At 40.6% G+C, this 22,203-nt stretch overlaps 1 protein-coding gene across 1 annotated transcript; it reads left to right on the top strand.

The window, feature by feature from the left end:
• Positions 1–20,037: 20,037 nt before the first annotated feature.
• On the top strand, positions 20,038–21,939 carry LOC109791070 (UPF0496 protein At2g18630). Its single transcript, XM_020350324.2, has one exon. It carries the CDS (start codon positions 20,604–20,606, stop codon positions 21,729–21,731), a length of 1,128 nt encoding a protein of 375 aa, XP_020205913.1. The 5' UTR covers positions 20,038–20,603; the 3' UTR covers positions 21,732–21,939.
• Positions 21,940–22,203: the final 264 nt, after the last annotated feature.

The raw sequence follows: 22,203 nt of genomic DNA, 5'->3' as shown, positions 1-22,203 counted from the left end.
CTACCCGTTCCAAATTAGGGTTTTTGGCCTTTTGGGAGCCTTGGAACGACTCGTTCTGGACCTTGGAACGGCCCGTTCCGGGCCAATAAAAATATTTAATTTGTGCTTTTGGGCCCTCTAAAGTCCTGTCTTCATGTTGGCATGCTTCGGGAGCTCCTTCCCTTCGTAACAGAGGTCCATGTCCTTGTTTGTATGCCCCCGGACGAAATTGGGTGTCTACATGAGACACACGTTTAATGTCTATTTTGTACTTCTATCTTTTGTTTAACTCGACTTCGAGTTAACCATGCCGGGGTTCGAATTCGACCTCGGATTTTTGTTAAGTGATTCTCGTGAAGATTCGAACTTGACCTTAAGTAAATTATACCGAGGTTCGAATTCGACCTCAGATTTTTGTTTAAGTGGTTTTGTGAAGGTTCGAACTCGACCTTGGTTGTGCCGTGGTTCGAATTCGACCTCGGATTTTCGCTACGTGATTCTTGTAAAGGTTCGAACTCGACCTTAAGTTAATCATGCCGAGGTTCGAATTCGACCTCAGATTTTCGTTAAGTAATTATTTGTGAAGGTTCGAACTCGACCTCGAATTGGCCATACCAAGGTTCGAACTCGACCTCAAAGTAGAGAGAATTGTACGAAGGTTCGAATTTGACCTTGTATTTTTGTTAAGTAATTCTTTGTATAGGTTCGAACTCGACCTTAAGTGGGAGCGAAAGAAGTTGGTTCGAACTCGACCTCTATTCATAAAACATAAAGTGATGCAGAACTAAAAATATGAATTGAACAGAATGAGTCACTTTATTGATTATGTAAATGTGCCTCGTTAAAAACCCTTTCAGCCAAAACCCATTTTTCTGTTTTTTGGGATAAAAGACTGAGGCGGGAAAAGAGTGCACAGCTCATTCGTACAAAATTTAGCTGAAATAGAACTTGAGATGCGTAGCATTCCAAGTTCGCGGTATAGGTTTTCCGCTGAGCTCTTCTAATCGGTACACTCCATTTTCCATGTCTTCTGTAACTCGGAATGGGCCTCCCCAAGTGGGTGGAAGCTTCCCATCTGACGTGTCTTTCCGTGCTTCGCCCAGCAATCGCCACACCAAGTCACCAACTCGGAAAGAGCGAGGTCTCACTCGGGTGTTGTATCTTCGGGAAGCTCAGAGCTTGCAAGCTTCTTCGTGGATTTGAGCTTCGTCTCTAAGCTCGTCAACCAAGTCGAGGTCAGTTGCCAACTCTCGAGCGTTCTGCTCGCTATTGAAAACTTGGCGTTGATGGGACGTCTCTCCGACTTCCACTAGGATCATTGCGTCAGCTCCATAGGTCAGCCTGTAAGGCGTCTCTTGCGTGGTTGACTAGGGGGTGCAATGATACGCCCAGAGGATGCTGGGAAGTTCATCGGGCCACTATCCTTTGGCGTTCCCTAGCCACTTCTTAAGTTCCCGGAGGATGACCTTGTTGGCTGCTTCGGCTTGGCCATTGGTTTTGGGGTGTTCCACCAAGGTCGGAAAATGCTTGATACCGAGCTCGCGGAGGAAGTCCTCGAATCTCTGTGCGATGAATTGTCGGCCGTTGTCAGTAACGAAGGTGTGAGGGATTCCGAATCTGCAAATGATATTTTTCCAGGTGAATCTTTGTACGTTCTTAGTGGTGATTTTGGCGAGTGGGCATGCCTCAATCCACTTGGTGAAGTAATCGATTGCCACTAGGAGGAACTTCAGTTGACCTTTCGCAGGGGGGAATGGCCCGAGGATGTTCATTCCCCACTAGGATAAAGGCCACGCCGACATCATATGGTGGAGAGCTTCGGGCGGTTGCCGGTGTGTGTTGCCGAACTGCTGGCACTCTTTGCATTTTTGTATGTAGTCTTGGCAATCCGACTTCAGAGTGGGCCAGTAGTACCCAGCTCGGAGTACTCTGGTCGCCATTGAGCGTGCTCCGGAATGCATGCCACATATGCCCCGGTGAATTTCCTCGATGACGTAGGCCGCCTAAGGCGCAGTCAAGCACTTTAGCAGTGGAGTGGAAACGCCACGTTTGAATAACTCATCCCCAATAATGACGAACTTAGCCAATCTCATCCTCATCTTCCGAGCTTCGTCCTTATCCTCGGGCTGGATTCCTTCTTTCAAGTAACCCTAGATGCCTGTCATCCACCCCAGGTCTTCACTGTCAGTAACGTTGACGACTTTGTCGTCCAAGCTGGGTGAGTGCAAGGTTTCCTGGATGATGGTTCGGTGCTGTCCAGGCCTTTTGGTGCTGGTGAGCTTGGATAGGAGGTCAGCTTAGGTGTTTTGCTCTCGAGGCACATGCTCTATGGTGAACTCGTCAAAGGACGAGATTTGGTGGGACGTGACGTGGAAGTACTGCTGTAGAAGAGTGTCCTTTGCCTGGTACGTCCCACTGAGTTGTTCCACCATGAGCTTCGAGTCATTGTTGCAACTCACTCTTCGAGCTCCAAGGTCGCGGGCTAGCCTTAGTCCTACGAGGAGTGCCTCATACTCCGCCTGGTTGTTTGTCACCTTGAAGTTAAACTTGAGGGATTGCTCCAAAGTGACTTGGTTTGGCCCCTCTAATATGATAGCTGCGCCACCACCCTTAGAGTTGGAGGACCCATCAACGTGTAAAGTCCATACCTGGGGTTCCTCGGCGGTAGTAGGCGTGAGCTCGACTATGAAGTCGGTCAGGCATTGAGCTTTCAGTGGTCCGTGACTTTCGTACTGGATGCCGAACTCAGACAATTCTACTGACCACGCAATCATCCGTCCGGCGAGCTCGGGCTTTCGTAGAATTTGCTTGATGGGATAGTCGGTTTTGACTACCACTTGGTGACTCTGGAAGTAGGGGAGGAGGTCGGTTTTGTGATCCGGCCTCTGTAGGATTGGCGGAGTCGTGAGGAAGGTTTTGAAGCTTCGGAAAGCTTCTTCGCATTGATCTATCCACTAAAAGTCTTTGGGCTTCCGTAGCAGAGTGAAGATCGGCCCTACCTTCTCTGCGAGTTTGGGGATGAAACGGGACAGTGAGACTAACCGTCCGGCTAGGCGTTGGACCTCTTTCATCGTTTGCGGACTCTGCATCTGGATGATGGTTTTACATTTCTCGGGGTTGGCCTCGATTCCCCGGCTAGTGATCATGAAACCGAGGAACTTGCCTCCCTGGACACCGAAGACGCACTTCTCTGGGTTGAGGTGCATGTTGTGCCTCTTGATCTGGGCGAACACCTCGGCGAGGTCGGTAGCGTGGTTTGTGGCCGAGGTGGTCTTGACTACCATGTCATCGACGTAGACCTCCATGTTCCGCCCGATCTGCTGGTGGAAAACCTTATCCATCAGCCGCTGGTAGGTTGCCCCTGCATTTTTTAGACCGAAGGGCATCACCCAGTAGCAATAGTTGGCGTGGTCTGTGATAAAGGACGTATATACCTCGTCGGGTGGGTAAATCATTATCTGGTTGTACCCGGAGTAAGCGTCGAGGAAACTGAGGAGGGCGTGCCCTGACGCTCCGTTGACCAGCCTGTCAATGCTCGGCAAAGGGTACGAGTCCTTGGGGCATGCTTTGTTCAAGTCGGTGTAGTCGACGCACATGCGCCACTTCCCCGAGCTCTTCTTCACTAGGACCACATTCGCCAGCCATGTGGTGTATCTGACATCACGGATGAAGCCAGCGTTCAGCAACTTCTGTGTCTCGGTGATGATGGCCTCCCGCCTTTCATCGCCGACCTTCCTCTTCCTCTGGGCCACTGGCCTTGCCTCCTTGTGTATCGCTAACCTGTGACAGATGAAGTTAGCGTCTATACCTGGCATGTCGGCACTGGACCAGGCGAAGAGGTCGGCATTTTGGAGAATCTCAGCTTCGAGCTGCTGCCGCAAATCCAGGCTCAACTGCCTGCTGATTTTCGTGCACTGCTCGAGAAGTTTCCCGATCTGGAGGTCGTCAAGCTCGTCAATGGGGCTTGGCCGTTCGTCATGGGAGTCGGATCTCGGATCAAGGTCAGCAATTTCCACGTGGGTGATGTGAGCCACGGAGGGGGGATCCTTCTTGCTTTGCTCGCCAGACGAGGAGATCTTCAAACTCTCGGTGTAGCATTGTCGAGCTGTCTTCTAATTTTCTTTGACGGAGATGATTTTACCGTCACTTCCCGGGAACTTCATGGTGAGGTGTGGAGTGGACACCGCAGCTTCGAGCTGATTCAACGTCGGCCTCCCAATGATGATGTTGTAGGAGGTGTTGGCTTCCACAAGGAGGTATCGGACCATAATTCTCCTTGTGTCCGGAGAGGTTCTGAAGGTGGTCAGGAGGTCCACATATCCCCAAGTGTGCACATGCTCTCCTGCAAAACCAACTAGGGGCTCTATGTGAGGTTGGATGAGAGAGTGGGGGATGTCTAACCAGAGGAAGGTCGGCCAATACAGGACATCTGCCGAGCTCCCCTGGTCTATCAGTGTCTTGTGCACCTCCCAATTGGCTACTTCCACGGCTATGACCATGGGATCATCCTGGTTGGGACTAACGCCGGCATAGTCGTCATCGGTGAAGGTGATCGGCGGGGAGCTTTGATGCGAAGCCGAGGTAGTGGAGTGGACGTTGTTGATATTGCGCAGGTGTCTCTTCCGGGCCGAGCTGCTAGCGCCTCCCCCTGCGAAACCACCTACAATTGTATTGATTACTCCCCGTAGGGGAGCCGATCCTATCTCCTGGCTTACCTCGGCTTGCATAGCTCCGCCAGCATTTTGCTGAGAGCTAGAGGGTTGGTCCGTGCGAGTTCCTGAACCATGACCTCTGCCTCGTCCTCGTCCACCATAACCTCCTCGGTGACCATGCTGTCGCTGGACATATTGGCCGAGGTGGCCTGCCTGGATGAGCTCTTCAATACGGTCTCGGAGTGTGCGACACTCTTCTGTGTTGTGACCGTGATTCTTGTGGTATTGACAGTGCTTGGACTTGTCGGCACTGTTGGGGGTGTGACCTGGTGGTGGCAGGGTGAGCATGTTGTTGTTGCTGGCCTCCTCCAGGATGTGTACTCGGGGCGTGTTCAGGGGAGTATAGAAGTCATATTTCCCCCCTCTGTTTGCCCTAGCCGACTTCTTGAACTGGCTGTCGTTGTTGAACTTGATTTTGTCTTTGTGACCCTGTTCTGGCTTCATTGGTCCTTTGCCGCGAACCTGGTCACGAAAAGCGGAGTGCTCCTCCATCTGGATGTAGCCCGCTGCCCGGGCGCGAAGCTTGTCCATGTCGTGAGGAGCCTCACGGCATAGGCTGTCGACAAATGGCCCAGGCTTGAGTGCCATGAGCATGGCATGCAGGGCGACCTCGGGGTTCAGATTTCTGATCTTAACTGAGGTGGCCGCAAATCGCTCCATGAAGGCTCGAAGTGGCTCGTCGTCGTTCTGTCTGAGACTGGCCAGGGCGACAGAAGTGATGTGGTGAGGTCAGCTCGTTGCATACTGCGCCGTGAATCGCCTGACCAAAGTGCTAAAGCTGTTGATTGACTCAGCGAGAAGCTGGGTGTACCAGTTGAGTGCGACCCCCTTGAGCGAGGTCAGAAAAACCCTACACAAAATAGCATCATTGTTAATGTAGAGGTTTACCTGTGTCGTATACAGGTCGATATGCTCATCGGGGTCCGTCGTGCCATCATAGCGATCGAGATGGAGAGGCTTCCACCCCTGAGGGAGTGGAGTCTCCATGATGCCATCCACAAAGGGATGACGGCAGATGGTTGCTTGACCCCCTGTGACATGAGTTGAGGCCTTGTTGACTTCATGGGCCGACTTGTTCGTCGGTGTCGCCACCGGCCCGAAACGGACTTTCGGCATTCGCGAAGGATGGTTGGACTCTTTTATTTGTTTAAAAATATGGATTACTAGAATGACTTATTCTCAAACTGAGACCTTGTCAAACGAGCAATTTTATTAAAAGGCTCACCAATCCATGTTAATCCCAAGCGGGACCCTCCATGGATTAGCGGTTTTCATAAAAAGGAAGGGTTCATGGAGTCGCCACCAATGTTTTACTCAAAACATTGGAAAAAGAAGTTTAAGGCAATCGATTCAAAAATCGACTTCGGCCATGACAACCAGAGTCGGGTAAGGGAGTCGGTTACGCGTGAGGAAGGTGTTAGCACCCCACAGCGCCCCTTTCGGGTTCCCTATGACAGATTATTTCTAAAAATAATAGTGCGAAATTACTAAATTACCCCTATTTATTCTAAACAATTATAACTTAACTATCTACATGATGACAGTTAAATATACACACAGAAAGCAGTAAAATGAAGGTCTTAAGAAGAAACCTTTGAAGCGTGCTTTTATATTCAAGTAAAACTGGGAAGCTTTTTGGCGTTCCCTCGCTCTACAAGCCCGCTCGCTCCCTCCTAGAAAATTTTAACTATGGAAATCCGGAGGATTTCCCTTCGACTCAGTTCGAGACTCAAGCAAAAAGCTCAGAACTCGAGAACTTTGTCGGATCAACTCTCCGAGTGATTTCTAGGCAGAGCACTGCTCAAAAAAACCCAGAATACTCAAGAAGAGGGTTAAAACTCCGTCTGAAAGTGTAGAATGACGTCCAATTGACGTCATATTTATAGGGATGAGGCGCAATACGGCCTCTGGGGGTCAATACGGTCCGTATTGAAGTTTTGAACTACAATACGGCCGTATTGAATTCAGTACGGCCGTATTGAAGTTCAAAAAACCTCAATACGGCCGTATTGAGTTCAGTGCAGCCGTATTGAAGTTCAGTGCAGCCGTATTGAGTTCAGTGCAGCCGTATTGAAGTTCAGAAACTTCAATACGGCCGTATTGAGTTCAGTGCGGCCGTATTGTAGTTTAAAATGTTCAATACGGCCGTACTGAACTTTTGGGAGGCCGTATTGGGCTTCATTCCCTCCACTTTCTTATTTTTTGCTACTCTAAGACCTCTAAACCTACAGATTGTCATCCCACGGTCTTCTAAGAGTCCCTTTGGCTGACTTTCCTTTGATCTTCGAGAGTCTTCGAGTCTTATTTCCGACCCGGACAATTTTAGGGGTCTACAGCTGCCCCCCCTTTACTTAGTCAAACGGCCTTTTGGTGTACCGTTTGATAAGTAAAGGAGTTGACCCAATTGTCCGGGGAATAAGCCATCCTTCCGACTTGTAGTGTCTTCAGGTGGGAAAATTGTTGAGTAGCCTCTCCAGGTTGAGTTTGCCCTCTCCAGGGTGAGTATTAGTCGTCGCCTCTCCAGGCTCATTGCATACCTCGGTGCTCTCGACAACTGGGTAGCTGAGTACCGCCTCTCCAGGCTTGTGCATACCTCGGTGCTCTCGACAACTGGGTAGCTGAGTACCGCCTCTCCAGGCTTGTGCATACCTCGGTGCTCTCGACAACTGGGTAGCTGAGTACCGCCTCTCCAGGCTTGTGCATACCTCGGTGCTCTCGACAACTGGGTAGCTGAGTACCGCCTCTCCAGGCTTGTGCATACCTCGGTGCTCTCGACAACTGGGTAGCTGAGTACCGCCTCTCCAGGCTTGTGCATACCTCGGTGCTCTCGACAACTGGGTAGCTGAGTATTGCCTCTTAGGCTTGTGCATACCTCGGTGCTCTCGACAACTGGGTAGCTGAGTACCGCCTCTCCAGGCTTGTGCATACCTCGGTGCTCTCGACAACTGGGTAGTTGAGTACCGCCTCTCCAGGCTTGTGCATACCTCGGTGCTCTCGACAACTGGGTAGCTAAGTATTGCCTCTTAGGCTTGTGCATACCTCGGTGCTCTCGACAACTGGGTAGCTGAGTACCGCCTCTCCAGGCTTGTGCATACCTCGGTGCTCTCGATAACTGGGTAGCTGAGTACCGCCTCTCCAGGCTTGTGCATACCTCGGTGCTCTCGACAACTGGGTAGCTGAGTAGCGCCTCTCCAGGCTTGTGCATACCTCGGTGCTCTCGACAACTGGGTAGCTGAGTACCACCTCTCCAGGCTTGTGCATACCTCGGTGCTCTCGACAACTGGGTAGCTGAGTATTGCCTCTTAGGCTTTGAGATGATTTTGTCTCCACAGTCCACTATGCTGCTTCGACGTTTTTTCTGATTTTGTGCCACTGAGGGCTGGATAACGCAGGGATCCGTCTAGGGGATGTGCAGTCATTCATAGGTTCTTGTGTCCCAACTTTCCTTTGCATAGTTGGTGCCCATTGAGGAATTTCTGTTTCCCTGGGGTGTAGACACGAAGATGCTCTTTCTGAGATGAGCGGTGCCTTATGATTGGCTGACGTCCTTTCGACGTTGGTGGAGTATCCCGGTTATCCTTATTCGGGTGACTCTTTTGATTTTCTGATTTTGTGCCACTGAGGGCTGGATAACGCAGGGATCCGTCTAGGGGATGTGCAGTCATTCATAGGTTCTTGTGCCCCAACTTGCATTTGCATAGTTGGTACCCATGGGGAATTTCTGACTCCTTGGGGTGTAGACACAGATGCTCTTCTTGAATTGAGCGATGCCTTATGTTTGGCTGACGTCCTTTGACGTTGGTGGAGTATCCCGGTTATCCTTATTCGGGTATCTCTTTTGGGTTTTCTTGGTTTTATTGCCTCTGCGTAGGCTGTTATCCGCTGAGGGATTCTGTCGTTAATTTTGTCTAGCCTCTTCTGTTAGGCATATTATCTTGATGTTCAATGATTGGCTGAAAAGCCAAATTCTGCTTGGGGAATTGTTATTGATCCTTTTTTTTTTTTTTTTTTTTTTGGGTTTTCCTTTTTGAAGGAGTGCCTCTTGTGTAGGCGACTGGGGATTTGAAGTTCTTATGTATCCCAGAGTATTATTTAGAAAGCCTCTTCAGGCTTAGCTTCACTCTTCGTTTGAGTTGGAAAGCTATCTTCCACTGAGGAAGTTTAAATCCTTTGACTTGGATATTTTGTTTGGATGATCGCGCTTCCATTGGGGATTTTGACGATCTTGCTTTGATAGCTCTTGCTGGGGATTTGTTCCATGAGCTTAAGCTGAGGTTTCTCTGGGGAGTATTATTTCTGCGAGCCTCTCCAGGCTCAGTTATTCTGAGAGAGTATTATTTCGGCGAGCCTCTCCAGGCTCAGTTATTCTGAGAGAGTATTATTTCAGCAAGCCTCTCCAGGCTCAGTTATTCTGAGAGAGTATTATTTCAGCAAGCCTCTCCAGGCTCAGTTATTCTGTTGAGGGAGTATTATTTCGGCGAGCCTCTCCAGGCTCAGTTATTCTGAGAGAGTATTATTTCAGCAAGCCTCTCCAGGCTCAGTTATTCTGAGAGTATTATTTCGGCAAGCCTCTCCAGGCTCAGTTATTCTGTATGAGTATTATTTCGGCAAGCCTCTCCAGGCTCAGTTATTCTGTACGAGTATTATTTCGGCAAGCCTCTCCAGGCTCAGTTATTCTGTATGATTTGTTGGATTTTCTGTATTTTGCCTTTTTTGTCGATTTTGGCTTTTTCTGTGTTTTTGCCTTTTTTGTTGATTTCGGTTTTTTCTGTATTTTTTGTTGATTTTGGCTTTTTCTGTATTTTTGCCTTTTTTGTTGGTTTTGGCTACAGAAATGTCTCTGGGGAGTATTATTTTGGCAAGCCTCTTCAGGCTCAGTTATTCTGTATGATTTGGGGAGTATTATTTCGGCAAGCCTCTCCAGGCTCAGTTATTCTGTATGATGAGGGAGTATTATTTCGGCGAGCCTCTCCAGGCTCAATTATTCTGTATGACGAGGGAGTATTATTTCGGCGAGCCTCTCCAGGCTCAATTATTCTGTACGTTTTATTGATTTTCTGAATTTATGCATTTTGTTTGCCGCTGTCATACACAAGCAATTTTTCTATTTTTTCTATTTTATGCGACTGCCTCATGATGAGGTCTTTGAATGTGCAATTAATGTGCGTGATGCACAAAATGCAAGTTTAATTATTTTATTAATTTGTTTTTTTTTTTTTTTTTTTTTTTTTTTTTTTTAGAAAAAATGAATGGCTCCCCCTATCCTCTTCTTCTTGGAGGAATTTTTGTCATTGACGTGAGGGAGGATTTCTGCTATTGCCAATACGGCCGTTATTCATTTCAGTATGCCCGTATTGAATCGAAAATTTGTTCATAACCCTAATTTTGGTACGGGCATACTGAACATGATACGGGCGCATAGTTTTTTCTGAAGTTTGATTTTTTTTTTTTTTTTTTTTTTTTTGAATAAACAGAGAATAAGTGATTTTTCATTACACCTATCATCTGTATGCATGTATGATGTATAATGCACCTAATTCTATTTGATTCATTTTTCAAAAGAATTAACCGATGCGTTTTTTCTGTTTTGATTTTTGCCATTCCTCTAGACGGGCTGTGCGCTGCCGACTTCTATAACCGAGGAATGATGCATATTATATTGAGATTTGGTGTTATCAACCAAGTGATTCTTCCCTTCCTTTAGAAGATATGTCAACCCTCCTATTGACTACTATATCTCCATGTTTCCACTAGATTATTCAAAAATCGTTTGGGACAAGAGAGAAAAGAAGGAAAGGATATTTTTTCGAAAGTTTGTGTTTTAGAGGGGATTATTTATTTTTTGAAAAATGGATTTTGTAAGAATGGCTGGCCAATGGTAGGCTTAAGTGTTTAGGCTTGTTTGTTTAAACACTTATGAAGTTAAGCACATCTTTGTTATTAACGATTGTGCTTTGATAACTTGGATAGCTTTTCTTGAGCCCCTTTGTTGAATTCAATTGGTGGTACCATCATGGATTTATTCTGTTTTTCGATTGCCCTAACTTTTGCCTAAAACACCCATTTGTGGTGTTTTAGCGGGCTTTCGTTTTTGTTCATTATTTTGTAACCCTAATTTTTGCCTAGGTCACCCTTTTGTGGGATTCCTAGCGGGTCTTTTGCTCTTATTTTTGCGCAGTCCCCTTTTGGGTTTCCTGCCGAGCTTTTTGCTTTTTAGGATTTTTGTCCTGAATGGATTTCTTTTTATCCATGACGGCACTTATTGAGGCCAAGGAAAGGTGCTCCAAGTTGTCACACACTTCCACATAAAAAAAAGATGCGGGTTTATTTTTATTAAGACGATTTTAACCTCATTTATGTTTATTCAAACAGGGTTAAATAATGCGGTATAGAATTTTATTGTAAGCAAGAAAAGAAGCAATAAGAAATAATGAAGAATGATTTTATTATAATCATAGTGGAAACATGTGCCCTATCGAGGCTCGGGGGTCGGGCTGTCCCCGAGGAGTAATCTCTAATAGTCATCAGGTCTATACATCCCTATTGGAAGGAGAAGCGCACTTGATGACGACGACCGGCCTCGATGCTTGTGAACCAGCCTTCCTAAAGATCTGGCTTAAAGAACGTCGAGAAGGATCTTGGTTCCTCTTCGTCCTTTGATCTTTATTAGGGTTGTATCCTAACCCTTGTTTCCCCGGATTATCCTTGATAACGGGTAGCTCGGGAATTCCTTGGGAATCCTTGCCAAGTCCTTGTCCAGGCAAGTATCCATTCTTGGTGAGCATATGGGCTACCTTCTTCATTTCTCGGGGAAACGTTTCAACATTGGCAATTTCCAATGCTTGGAAGGCGGTTTCTAGAGCTTCCTCCGCTGCATCCACGTAAGGTATGGCGGATGGCTTGCTGATGAGTATGTCATCTTCAGCTTGTACAGTCACCAGTTTGTCACCCACTATGAACTTGACTTTCTGCTGGAGCGTAGAAGGAATAGCTCTTGCATCATGAATCCAAGGTCGGCCGAGGAGACAGCTGTATGCAGGAGTAATGTCCATCACTTGGAATTCGACATTAAAGATAGTGGGTCCAATTTGGATTGGAAGATTGATCTCTCCCACCACTTCTCTTTTAGAACCGTCGAAGGCTCGAACGATCATGTTGCTCGGGCGCATTTGGACTCCCTTGATTGACACTTGCTCGAGCGTTCTTTTTGGCATCACATTCAAGGAAGATCCATTGTCTACCAAGACTTTAGCGATGTGATACTCCTTGCACTTTACAGAGATGTGCAAGGGCTTGTTGTGGTTCGGTCCCTCAGCGGGGATTTCTTCATCGGTGAAAGTGAGGTGATCATTAGCCGTGATGTGACTAACAATCCCCTCAAACTTGTCTTGGGAGATAGTGTGCGACACGTATGCCTCGTTCAAGACTTTCAACAGAGCTTGTCGATGCGGTTCGGAGCATAGGATCAACGACAACAGAGTAATCTTTGCTGGCGTCTTATGAAGTTGATCCACGATGGAGTACTCGCTCTGTCGGATATATTTTAACAGCTTATCTGTCTCCTCCTCGGATTCTTTGTTTTCCTCGGTTTTCTCTTCTTTTTCTTTCCTTTTATTCTTGGGAGCTTCATCATGAAGATCTTCGGGAGTGTAGATCCTGCCACTCCTAGTTATGCCCCCAAGTCCAGCGATGTTAGAGATATCGCTGTCGGCAGAAGAATGGATGTCGTATATCCATGGCACAGCCTTATTTGATTTGTAGGGAAAAGGTCTTGGAGTAGTGATCCTTAACGGTGTTGGACCTTCCCCTTTGTTCGTCTTGATTACCAACAACGGAGTTGACGTGTGTTCGCTTGGCACGTTTGTTGGCTTACACTTGATAACGAACGGCGTGCGATCCATTCTTTGAACATACGCATCGATTAATTCTTTCTTTTTATTAATGTTTATTAATGATTTACTAGGAGGGATGTATGAAATGTAAACCTAGATCCCTCCATGATCTTTGATAAGAATGCATGATATGAGATGATGACGTTGAATATGCATGCATTGTGTTTATTCAACTAAGCATTATCATGTTTTTAGGATGTCCCTAAGATGATGCATGATATTGCTTGGTTTGGATAAATAATATTTTTCTTTATTTTTCTTTTGGGTATTTTTTGTATTTTTTGGGTGAAAAGGGAAACTACCTATATGAATGTGATGAAGGTAGATGTTAACACCGTATAATGGAAGATTATTATTCCTATTTATTCTTATTTTTTAAAAGAATAGGAATGTTGTATGTTTAAAGAAATGCAATGTATGCTCAAACAATTTCACATAATTAATGCACAAACAATTCACTCATCCACGAACAGTCACGAGCGAATCACGAGGTAGGGGTATCCTGCAGAAAAGTGCATATTTCAAGGAGGTTCTAATTGTTCTCACCGGTCTGAGGCCCCCAAGGTGCCCCCATTATAGGGACCCAATTCCTCTCGTCGTAAGCCGATGGAAAGCTCCAACGCACTGTCGGACTCGAGTTCATGGTTATCACCTTGAGTGATGCTTTCCGACAACGGTCTACGGGCACCTATAGACCCATTCGACAACCGGCCGTACTAACATCCACTCCCTATGGCTTACCACTCATGCCTCCGGGTATAGAGGGAACTGTTGTGTGCAAAGGTTCGTGTACAGTTTGTATTCCAAACAATTGCGAGAATTTAAACATACAACAGTTATTTAAAGCCAAATAGATAAAACATATTATCATACAAGCGAGGGGTAATAAAGTAATTTTAACTATTATTTGTTAAAAATAATCTGTTACTAAATGGGACTGACTCTCGAGGCTTCCCCAGTGGAGTCGCCATCTGTCGCCACCGGCCCGAAACGGACTTTCGGCATTCGCGAAGGATGGTTGGACTCTTTTATTTGTTTAAAAATATGGATTGCTAGAATGACTTATTCTCAAACTGAGACCTTGTCAAACGAGCAATTTTATTAAAAGGCTCACCAATCCATGTTAATCCCAAGCGGGACCCTCCATGGATTAGCAGTTTTCATAAAAAGGAAGGGTTCATGGAGTCGCCACCAATGTTTTACTCAAAACATTGGAAAAAGAAGTTTAAGGCAATCGATTCAAAAATCGACTTCGGCCATGACAACCAGAGTCGGGTAAGGGAGTCGGTTACGCGTGGGGAAGGTGTTAGCACCCCACAGCGCCCCTTTCGGGTTCCCTATGACAGATTATTTCTAAAAATAATAGTGCGAAATTACTAAATTACCCCTATTTATTCTAAACAATTATAACTTAACTATCTACATGATGACAGTTAAATATACACACAGAAAGCAGTAAAAGGAAGGTCTTAAGAAGAAACCTTTGAAGCGTGCTTTTATATTCAAGTAAAACTGGGAAGCTTTTTGGCGTTCCCTCGCTCTACAAGCCCGCTCGCTCCCTCCTAGAAAATTTTAACTATGGAAATCCGGAGGATTTCCCTTCGACTCAGTTCGAGACTCAAGCAAAAAGCTCAGAACTCGAGAACTTTGTCGGATCAACTCTCCGAGTGATTTCTAGGTAGAGCACTGCTCAAAAAAACCCAGAATACTCAAGAAGAGGGTTAAAACTCCGTCTGAAAGTGTAGAATGACGTCCAATTGACGTCATATTTATAGGGATGAGGCGCAATACGGCCTCTGGGGGTCAATACGGTCCGTATTGAAGTTTTGAACTACAATACGGCCGTATTGAATTCAGTATGGCCGTATTGAAGTTCAAAAAACCTCAATACGGCCGTATTGAGTTCAGTGCAGCCGTATTGAAGTTCAGTGCAGCCGTATTGAGTTCAGTGCAGCCGTATTGAAGTTCAGAAACTTCAATACGGCCGTATTGAGTTCAGTGCGGCCGTATTGTAGTTTAAAATGTTCAATACGGCCGTACTGAACTTTTGGGAGGCCGTATTGGGCTTCATTCCCTCCACTTTCTTATTTTTTGCTACTCTAAGACCTCTAAACCTACAGATTGTCATCCCACGGTCTTCTAAGAGTCCCTTTGGCTGACTTTCCTTTGATCTTCGAGAGTCTTCGAGTCTTATTTCCGACCCGGACAATTTTAGGGGTCTACAGTCGGTACGTGAGACCGATGCGTGGCAGGTCGTGGAGTCGGTGCCCTAGTCCCAGTTCGGGGATGAGAGACCGAGTGCCCTTCTTCCTCGTGGAGGTTGCTTGCCTCAGGAGGATGATCAGAGGGGCGTCGAGGGAGCTGGGCGCGAATCCGCTCGTTTTCAGTGCGTAGCGCCGCTAGGTCACCTTCATTGGCGGTCCGCATCGCCGCTAGGTCGATTTCGTGTTGGGCACACATGTTTCGCAGATCGACATCGTGTTGTTGCCGCATCTGTTCGACCTGGTCGATCAGTCTCCTCAATGTGGCTTCGTTGTCCATGGTAGTTGAGTGATCTGCGTCGTTTGTTGCGCGTCTGCTATGGCTTCTGGTGAATACCATAAGCGTGGCCGATAAGAGCTGTCTTGATCGGCCCCACGGTGGGCGCCAAATGTTCTTACTGGGAATTTGTCGTAGAGATGATCCTCCAAGTAAGATTGGTGAGCCTCCTTCGCTGGTACGCTTGATGCTCCAAGATGGGGGTGGTACCTGTAAAAGAGACTCTGATGCTAAAGTTAGGGTTTGTATGAGTATATGTCTCGTATAAGTAATACATGTACCTTAGTGTAAATTAGGGTTGCGTTGGGCCTTGGGCCTGAGATCAGTTGTGATCTAATTAGATAGCGGATCTCGTCTAGACCGAGATCTCCTGGGATCAGTTATGATCTGGTTAAGTGACGAGCTGACGTCACATAGCGCGTATCCGAGGTTGCTACGCGCTGTGATGCCGAGCCGGGAGCTCAGTTTTGCAGTAGGATAGTACACATAGATTAAGTCTGCAAATTTTTTAAAAAATTAAAAATCATTTGATACTTCATTTGATTAATTCAAATCAATGTATAAAATGATTTTATGATTATTTATCAATTTGAATTAATAAAATAAAGTATCAAATAATTTTCAATTTTTTTAAAAAATTTGCAGACTTAATCTATGCATTAAGAATTTTGAATTCAATGATTGAATCATTAAAATTTGATGTAGAACATAAGTTAGTGAACGGAGTAAGTCTAAGTAGACTTGCTCCTAAAGTAAATGGACCCCTCCTCATATATATATATATATATATATATATATATATATATATTATGTTCTTAGAGAACCCTTGAGCATGATTTTGAAAATTGGATCAAAACGGTCATGTTAGATAAATTTAAGTGGGAATTCATCTTTAATTGGTTTTGTCGATCCAAAAATTATTTTGCATCGAATTGCTAAAAATTTGGTACAACTAGTTCAGAAGAATCAATCAAAATTAATAAATTAGAGTAACTTATTTTTAATATTTGTATTATAGATATAACATAATTATTTGTTAATTTGTAATTTTTAATATATTTATTTTTTTTATAGTTTATATTATATTAATTTGATACTTTTTATTTTAGGCGTACTTGTTTTTGTTAATAGAAATTTTTATATTTTATTAAAAATTAAACTTAAATATTATATTATATATAATTAGAATTTTTTTTATATATTAAATATTAAAAATTCATAAATAATATTTTATTTTAATTTTAGTGTTATAAAATTATTATATTATATTTCTTTAATATTAATTTTTTTATAATAATAATTATTATTTTATTAATATCAATTTGATTATAACTTAACCATAATTGAACTATTAAACTTTAAATTAAAATTGAATCATTAAACCTTAAATCAATATTTAAATCAATTTAATAAAGGATATTATCCTCAAATGTCCTTTATATTTTATTTGTTTTCCTAATAGAACCACTTTAAAATGAGTTGTTCCTCTTTAAACTAGGACCACAACTCAACATTGTTTCTCTAGCTATTGGAAAAAAAGTCAAGTCTCACATCAACTAGATATTAAACAATTAAATAATATATAAGTAAAAAGTAACCATTACATTACAAGTTAGTTTTATTTTTAAAAAGGTTTACCCACCAATTATGAGCCAATCATATTGTTCTTATCTGAATCTATAGGTACGCCACTAAGTTAAACTAACTACTTTTAAATTTATAAATGTATTTATAATAATTTAGAATAACAAATGATTTGACTACAATTATGTTATTAAGAAAATAACATAATTTTTATTATTATTATTTATGATAATTATGAATATAAGCATTATATTCCTTAATTATTAATATACCTCATCTATATATCATGACATATCTCATGTTTTTCATATTAATTTAAATCAATAATTGATGCATTAATTAGTCATTAAAATTAAAGGCAAATTCTACTGTATATCATTGAATATGTGGTTTATTGAAGAGGCAATAAATTTCAATCATTGGATGAATTAAAAATATATTAAATTATACTTTTAGTCATTTATTTTATTTTTTGAATTTATTTTGATCCTTTATCTATTAAAATGTTCATTTTAGTCATTTATCTTTTTTATTTGAATCAATTTAGACATTTTAAAACAATGATCATTTTTAATTTTGCAACATGATTTTGAATATTTTTTGACTAATTTAAGATGTAAAACTTATGACATTAGATTCACCTATATGAAAACTATAAAATGCAATTAACGTTTTAATCCAAAAGGGATATAAAAATAGTGAAAATTGTGTGAAAATTATATCCCATTAACAACTAGAAAATAATATGAAATTAAATATTTTAAATTTTTATTTTTAACATATTTATAACACATTTGGTTTGAATTTTGATTATATTCAATAGTTTTTATATAAGTGAATCTTGTAAGACAAATTTCAATCCTTGAATCAATCAAAAATTGATTTAAAATGACTAAATTGGCCTATTCAACTGAGACCTGATGGGTGCAATGTTATCATTATTATGAACTATTGTACAAAAAACACTTATATCTTCGTGAATTATTTTTAAAATAATAAATAATAAAAATTATACAATAGTGAGTAATTATTAAAAAGACAGGTGGTTATTAAAAATATGGGTAATTATAGAGTAAAATTTATAAATACAAAAAAAAAAAAGACAAAAAATGTAATTCGTAAGGGTAAAATTACCTATAAATATGACACCAAATAAGGCTTTCCCCTTAATTAATAACTAACGAAAAAAAATGCATTCCATGTCTTGTTAATGTTTTGGGATGGAGAAGTTACAAATGTTTTGGGATAAGGAAGTTACAAGACGGTTATAATGAAAAATAATAATTTTTATTTAAATTAATAAAATAAAATTACTAAATTATCCTCTACTTAAGAAAAAGAATTGAGTAGCTATCATAATAAATAATTATGTATTTAGATGAAGAATTTTACAAATTCAAGAAATTTAAAATTCTTTATATTTGAATTACTTTGATTTCAATTTCTATCATTCTTAAAATATTTTGTTTGAATAAGTCAATTTTAAATTTTTAGTTTCGATATGATAATTTGATTTTACCATAGTAAAATTAATTTTAAAAATATATTCATATATTGAGATTTTTAAATTAAATTTTATAAAAATAAATATTAACCAATTTAAAAATATTTAATAATTTTAAAAATTAATATTAAATAATATTTAATAATTTTAAAAATATTTTTAAATATTCAATAATTAAAAGAATGAATAGATAAAAAATAAAATAAAATATATAAGTGAAATAATAAAAATAAATATAAAAAAATCAAATTCTTTTTTTATTGAAAAAATTTAAAATTCTACTATTATAAAAAATACATATCAAGAAAGTTAAACAAATATGAAATAACTGTATACTTTTTAGCCTAGTGATTAAGTGGGGAAAGGTTAAAGTAGTTAGAAGTACGAAGACCTAAGTTCAATCCTCGTTACGACCATCTTTGTAATTTTTCATATCTTTAAAAAAAAAAAAATAACTATACACTTTGAACTCTTTTAAATTTGACTAGGAAAAATTGTTTTAAAAACATACAACTGTCATGATTTTTTTTTCAAACTGCTGTCTCTGTATGTTTTAATAATCACTCAATATCATATAATTTTTATTATTTATTATTTTTTTAAAATAATTCATAAAAACATGGAATATCTTTTATACGCTACTAGATATACATTAAATAGAAGAAAAGTCTGTCAATAAAGAATTTCTTACCAACTGTGTTAAAATATTTTAAAATTATTTACATTTTAAGAATTTTCTTTTAAATTTATATTATTAAAAAAGTTAATTTATTTTTGTTCAATTGTTTTTAATTAGAAATTAGAAATATTAAAAATTGAAGAAAAAAAAGTTACAACGCGCTGAAGCTGTTTTTAACTATCTCAATCCCTCCCCACCTAATTACTAGGCTAATCCTAGTGGTCAGAAGCTCGAGATTTATGCAGTGTAGTTTATTTTTTTTACTTGTTAATCTATTTGTTGTACAAATTTTAAAAAAAAACTAATAAACAAATTTAAAAAATTGTTTGGTCATTCGATTCTCGTTCTCCATAGATGGTTGATACTTGATTCGGTCATGTGAACACAGGAAACGTCGCAGACGTTTCCATCTTTGTTCTTACAATTTCTTATTTCAATGTTTGTCTTCATCTTTCTATTTCCCGGAAGAAAAAGTCTGCCGATAAAGTTTGACGGAGAAAAAAATACTGAAGAAACGGAAGAAAGTCATGAAAACATAAATAATATTGAATTACAATTATGAAACAAAATAAAATTATAAATAGTACGACAAAAGATTAAATAATATTTTTTTATCTGCTTACTTAATACTTTGTTTATACGAAGGTGTTAAATAATATATTTGTCTGAATTACAATGCACACACAAATATTATGATAAAAGAATTACAATAAAACTAAATTTAAAATTAAAATTTTATGCATCATTATCTTTTTATTACATGTGTATTTTACACACTACCTCTACAATTAACTAAAATATTTCTCTTCAATCGTCTTTAATTATACTCTTTTTTTTTTATTTTTATATGTATATTTTTTTAATGATCAATTCCTCTTAATTTACTTTCTTTTATTTTTATCTCTTAATTAAATTCCAATCATTTTTAGTATTTACTAAAATACCTATTTTTTTTTTCTGAAACGGGATATTCTTTTCAGTTAGTATTTACATTATAATTCAAATTTTCATTATTTTGCAAGACCTCGAGTTCTGTATTCTGCACCAAAAAATTAAACAGTTAATTAAATAGACAAATTATAAAAATAAAAAATAAAAAATAAAAAATCCTTTTTTTCTTTCTTAATTTTGTCTTCATTTGTACCTCAACAGAGTCAACACGCCCTTGCCGCACTACACAATACTGCATATGCATAAGAGTCAAAGAGATTGCCGATCCATTTTGCATTTCCTTCCTGATTCCTGCTTCCCTTGTTTGCTTTGACTCCATACATTATCTGCAACTTCGCAAGCCACTGAAGTCACCTTGATTCTCAAAGCTTGAATTGAAGCAGTAAGATTATGTGAAGTATCTCAATTTTCCCTCAATCTCCTTATGTTAGCTATTTCTGCTCTTGGGGGAAGGAATCAGGATGAGTGACACCATCTTACTCTCAAATTTCAGCTGAATCTCAGGTAACCGAGCATAAAAATTGCAACTTGCATTTGGGTGTTCATAATTTATAGTCAATACAATTGATCTAACCACAGATCCGGTTGAGCATAATCTTGTCAAAGTTTGAAACTTTTCTGAGGTCTAGGACTGTTTGTGGTTGATTGGAGAGAGGAGGAGGAAAGACCAAAAAAAAAAAAAAAAAAAAAAAAAAAAATTGACCCTTTTTCTAATTTTGGATCTTAAATTCAGAAGCTGTACTTGATCTTTTTGTGCTATCAAGATGGGGGGGCAATCTAGCAAGATGGTTAGTGTTGAATCCCCGACAACGGTTAAAATGGGTACCCATTCTCTGTATGCTGCTGATTTGAGCTCCTATGAAGATGCATGTGTTAAAGATCCAAACTTGCAAAGCTTTGATGCGAGCATTCAGGAGCATACCAACAGGGTGATTAGTTCCCTTGCTCATGGTGTCGAGGTCAGATCCTTATCTTTTGACTCACTCAGAGAAGTCACTGATAGTCTGCTTGAGATGAACCAAGAAGTTGTCAAAGTTATTTTGGATTGCAAGAAAGATATATGGGGCAACTCAGAATTGTTCTCCTTGGTCAATGATTACTTTGATAATAGCCTTCAGACTTTGGAATTCTGTAACTCCCTTGAGAAATGCTTGAGGCGTGCACGCGAGAATCAGATGATTGTGAAGTCTGTGGTTACCTACTTTGAGGAAGAGGTGCAAAATGGGGCTGAAGGGGTGGCTTATGTGAAGACATTGCAAGAGCTTAAGAAGCTTAAGGATGCCGGGGACCCCTTTACTGAAGAATTTTATCAGTTGTTTCAATCCGTATACACACAGCAGGCGTCAATGTTGCAGAAATTGCAAGTCAGGAAGAGAAAGCTTGATAAGAAAATGAAGTCCCTCAAGACATGGAAGAGGGTGTCAAATGCCATTTTTGTGGCTGCTTTTGTTTCTGTCTTGATTTTCTCGGTGGTGGCGGCCTCTATCGCCGCGCCGCCGGTAGTAACTGCCTTGGCTGCTGCATTGGCTGTTCCAATAGGGTCAGTAGGAAAATGGTGCAACTCTCTCTTCAAGCGCTATGAGAAAGCTCTGAAGGGACAAAGGGAAGTCATCAGCTCAATGCAGATTGGTACTTACATTTCATTGAAGGACTTGGACAACATTCGAGTACTTATCGACAAGTTGGAAGTAGTTATTGAGTCATTGTTGCAGAATGCTGATTTTGCTCTTATAAATGAGGATGTTATGAAGTTTGCAATCGATGAGATCAAGAAGAAAATAGAAACATTTTCAGAGACTATGGAGAATTTAAGTGCTCATGCTGATAAATGCAGTCGACAGATAAGGAGAGCAAGGACTGTGGTTATACAAAATATAATTAAAAAACCATAGTGTGATCCCTTTGGAATGTTTCATTGATTACTTTCTCTTGCTGGCATCTTCCTTTGCTTCAGCCAAGTAAGCACCACGATTATAAGTTTATCACCTCAATGAGATGCCTTATAAAGAGAAATGAAGATACAAATTGTGCAGAACATTTCTGTACTTTCTATGTATAGATATTTGGATTATACATGGTTACAAATATGTTTGTTGCTTAGTTGTTTCTTTTTCTAATTATTGCTGATGCAATTGAAGAACATAAATGAGTAAATAATAGTGAAATCATGACAGGCTCGTGGAAGTGATGGAACAAAGTCCATGATTGCAACCTACCTTAAGGTTGGGATAAAATAAATATATTGGAGCAGCTTCATGATTAGGAGATGGATAAATATCAATTTCTAAAGGTTGAGATTGAGATCCAAAGAAAATATAAAAAAAATTCCCCCAAAATTGTTGATATATAACAAACTAGTTCTGA

The sequence above is a fragment of the Cajanus cajan genome, chromosome 5 (genome assembly GCF_000230855.2).
Source record: "Cajanus cajan strain Asha chromosome 5, NIPB_CcT2T_4, whole genome shotgun sequence".
Taxonomy (NCBI): domain Eukaryota; kingdom Viridiplantae; phylum Streptophyta; class Magnoliopsida; order Fabales; family Fabaceae; genus Cajanus; species Cajanus cajan.
The sequence above is the reverse complement of the archived record's forward strand: the minus strand, read 5'-3'. Positions and strand labels throughout refer to the sequence as shown.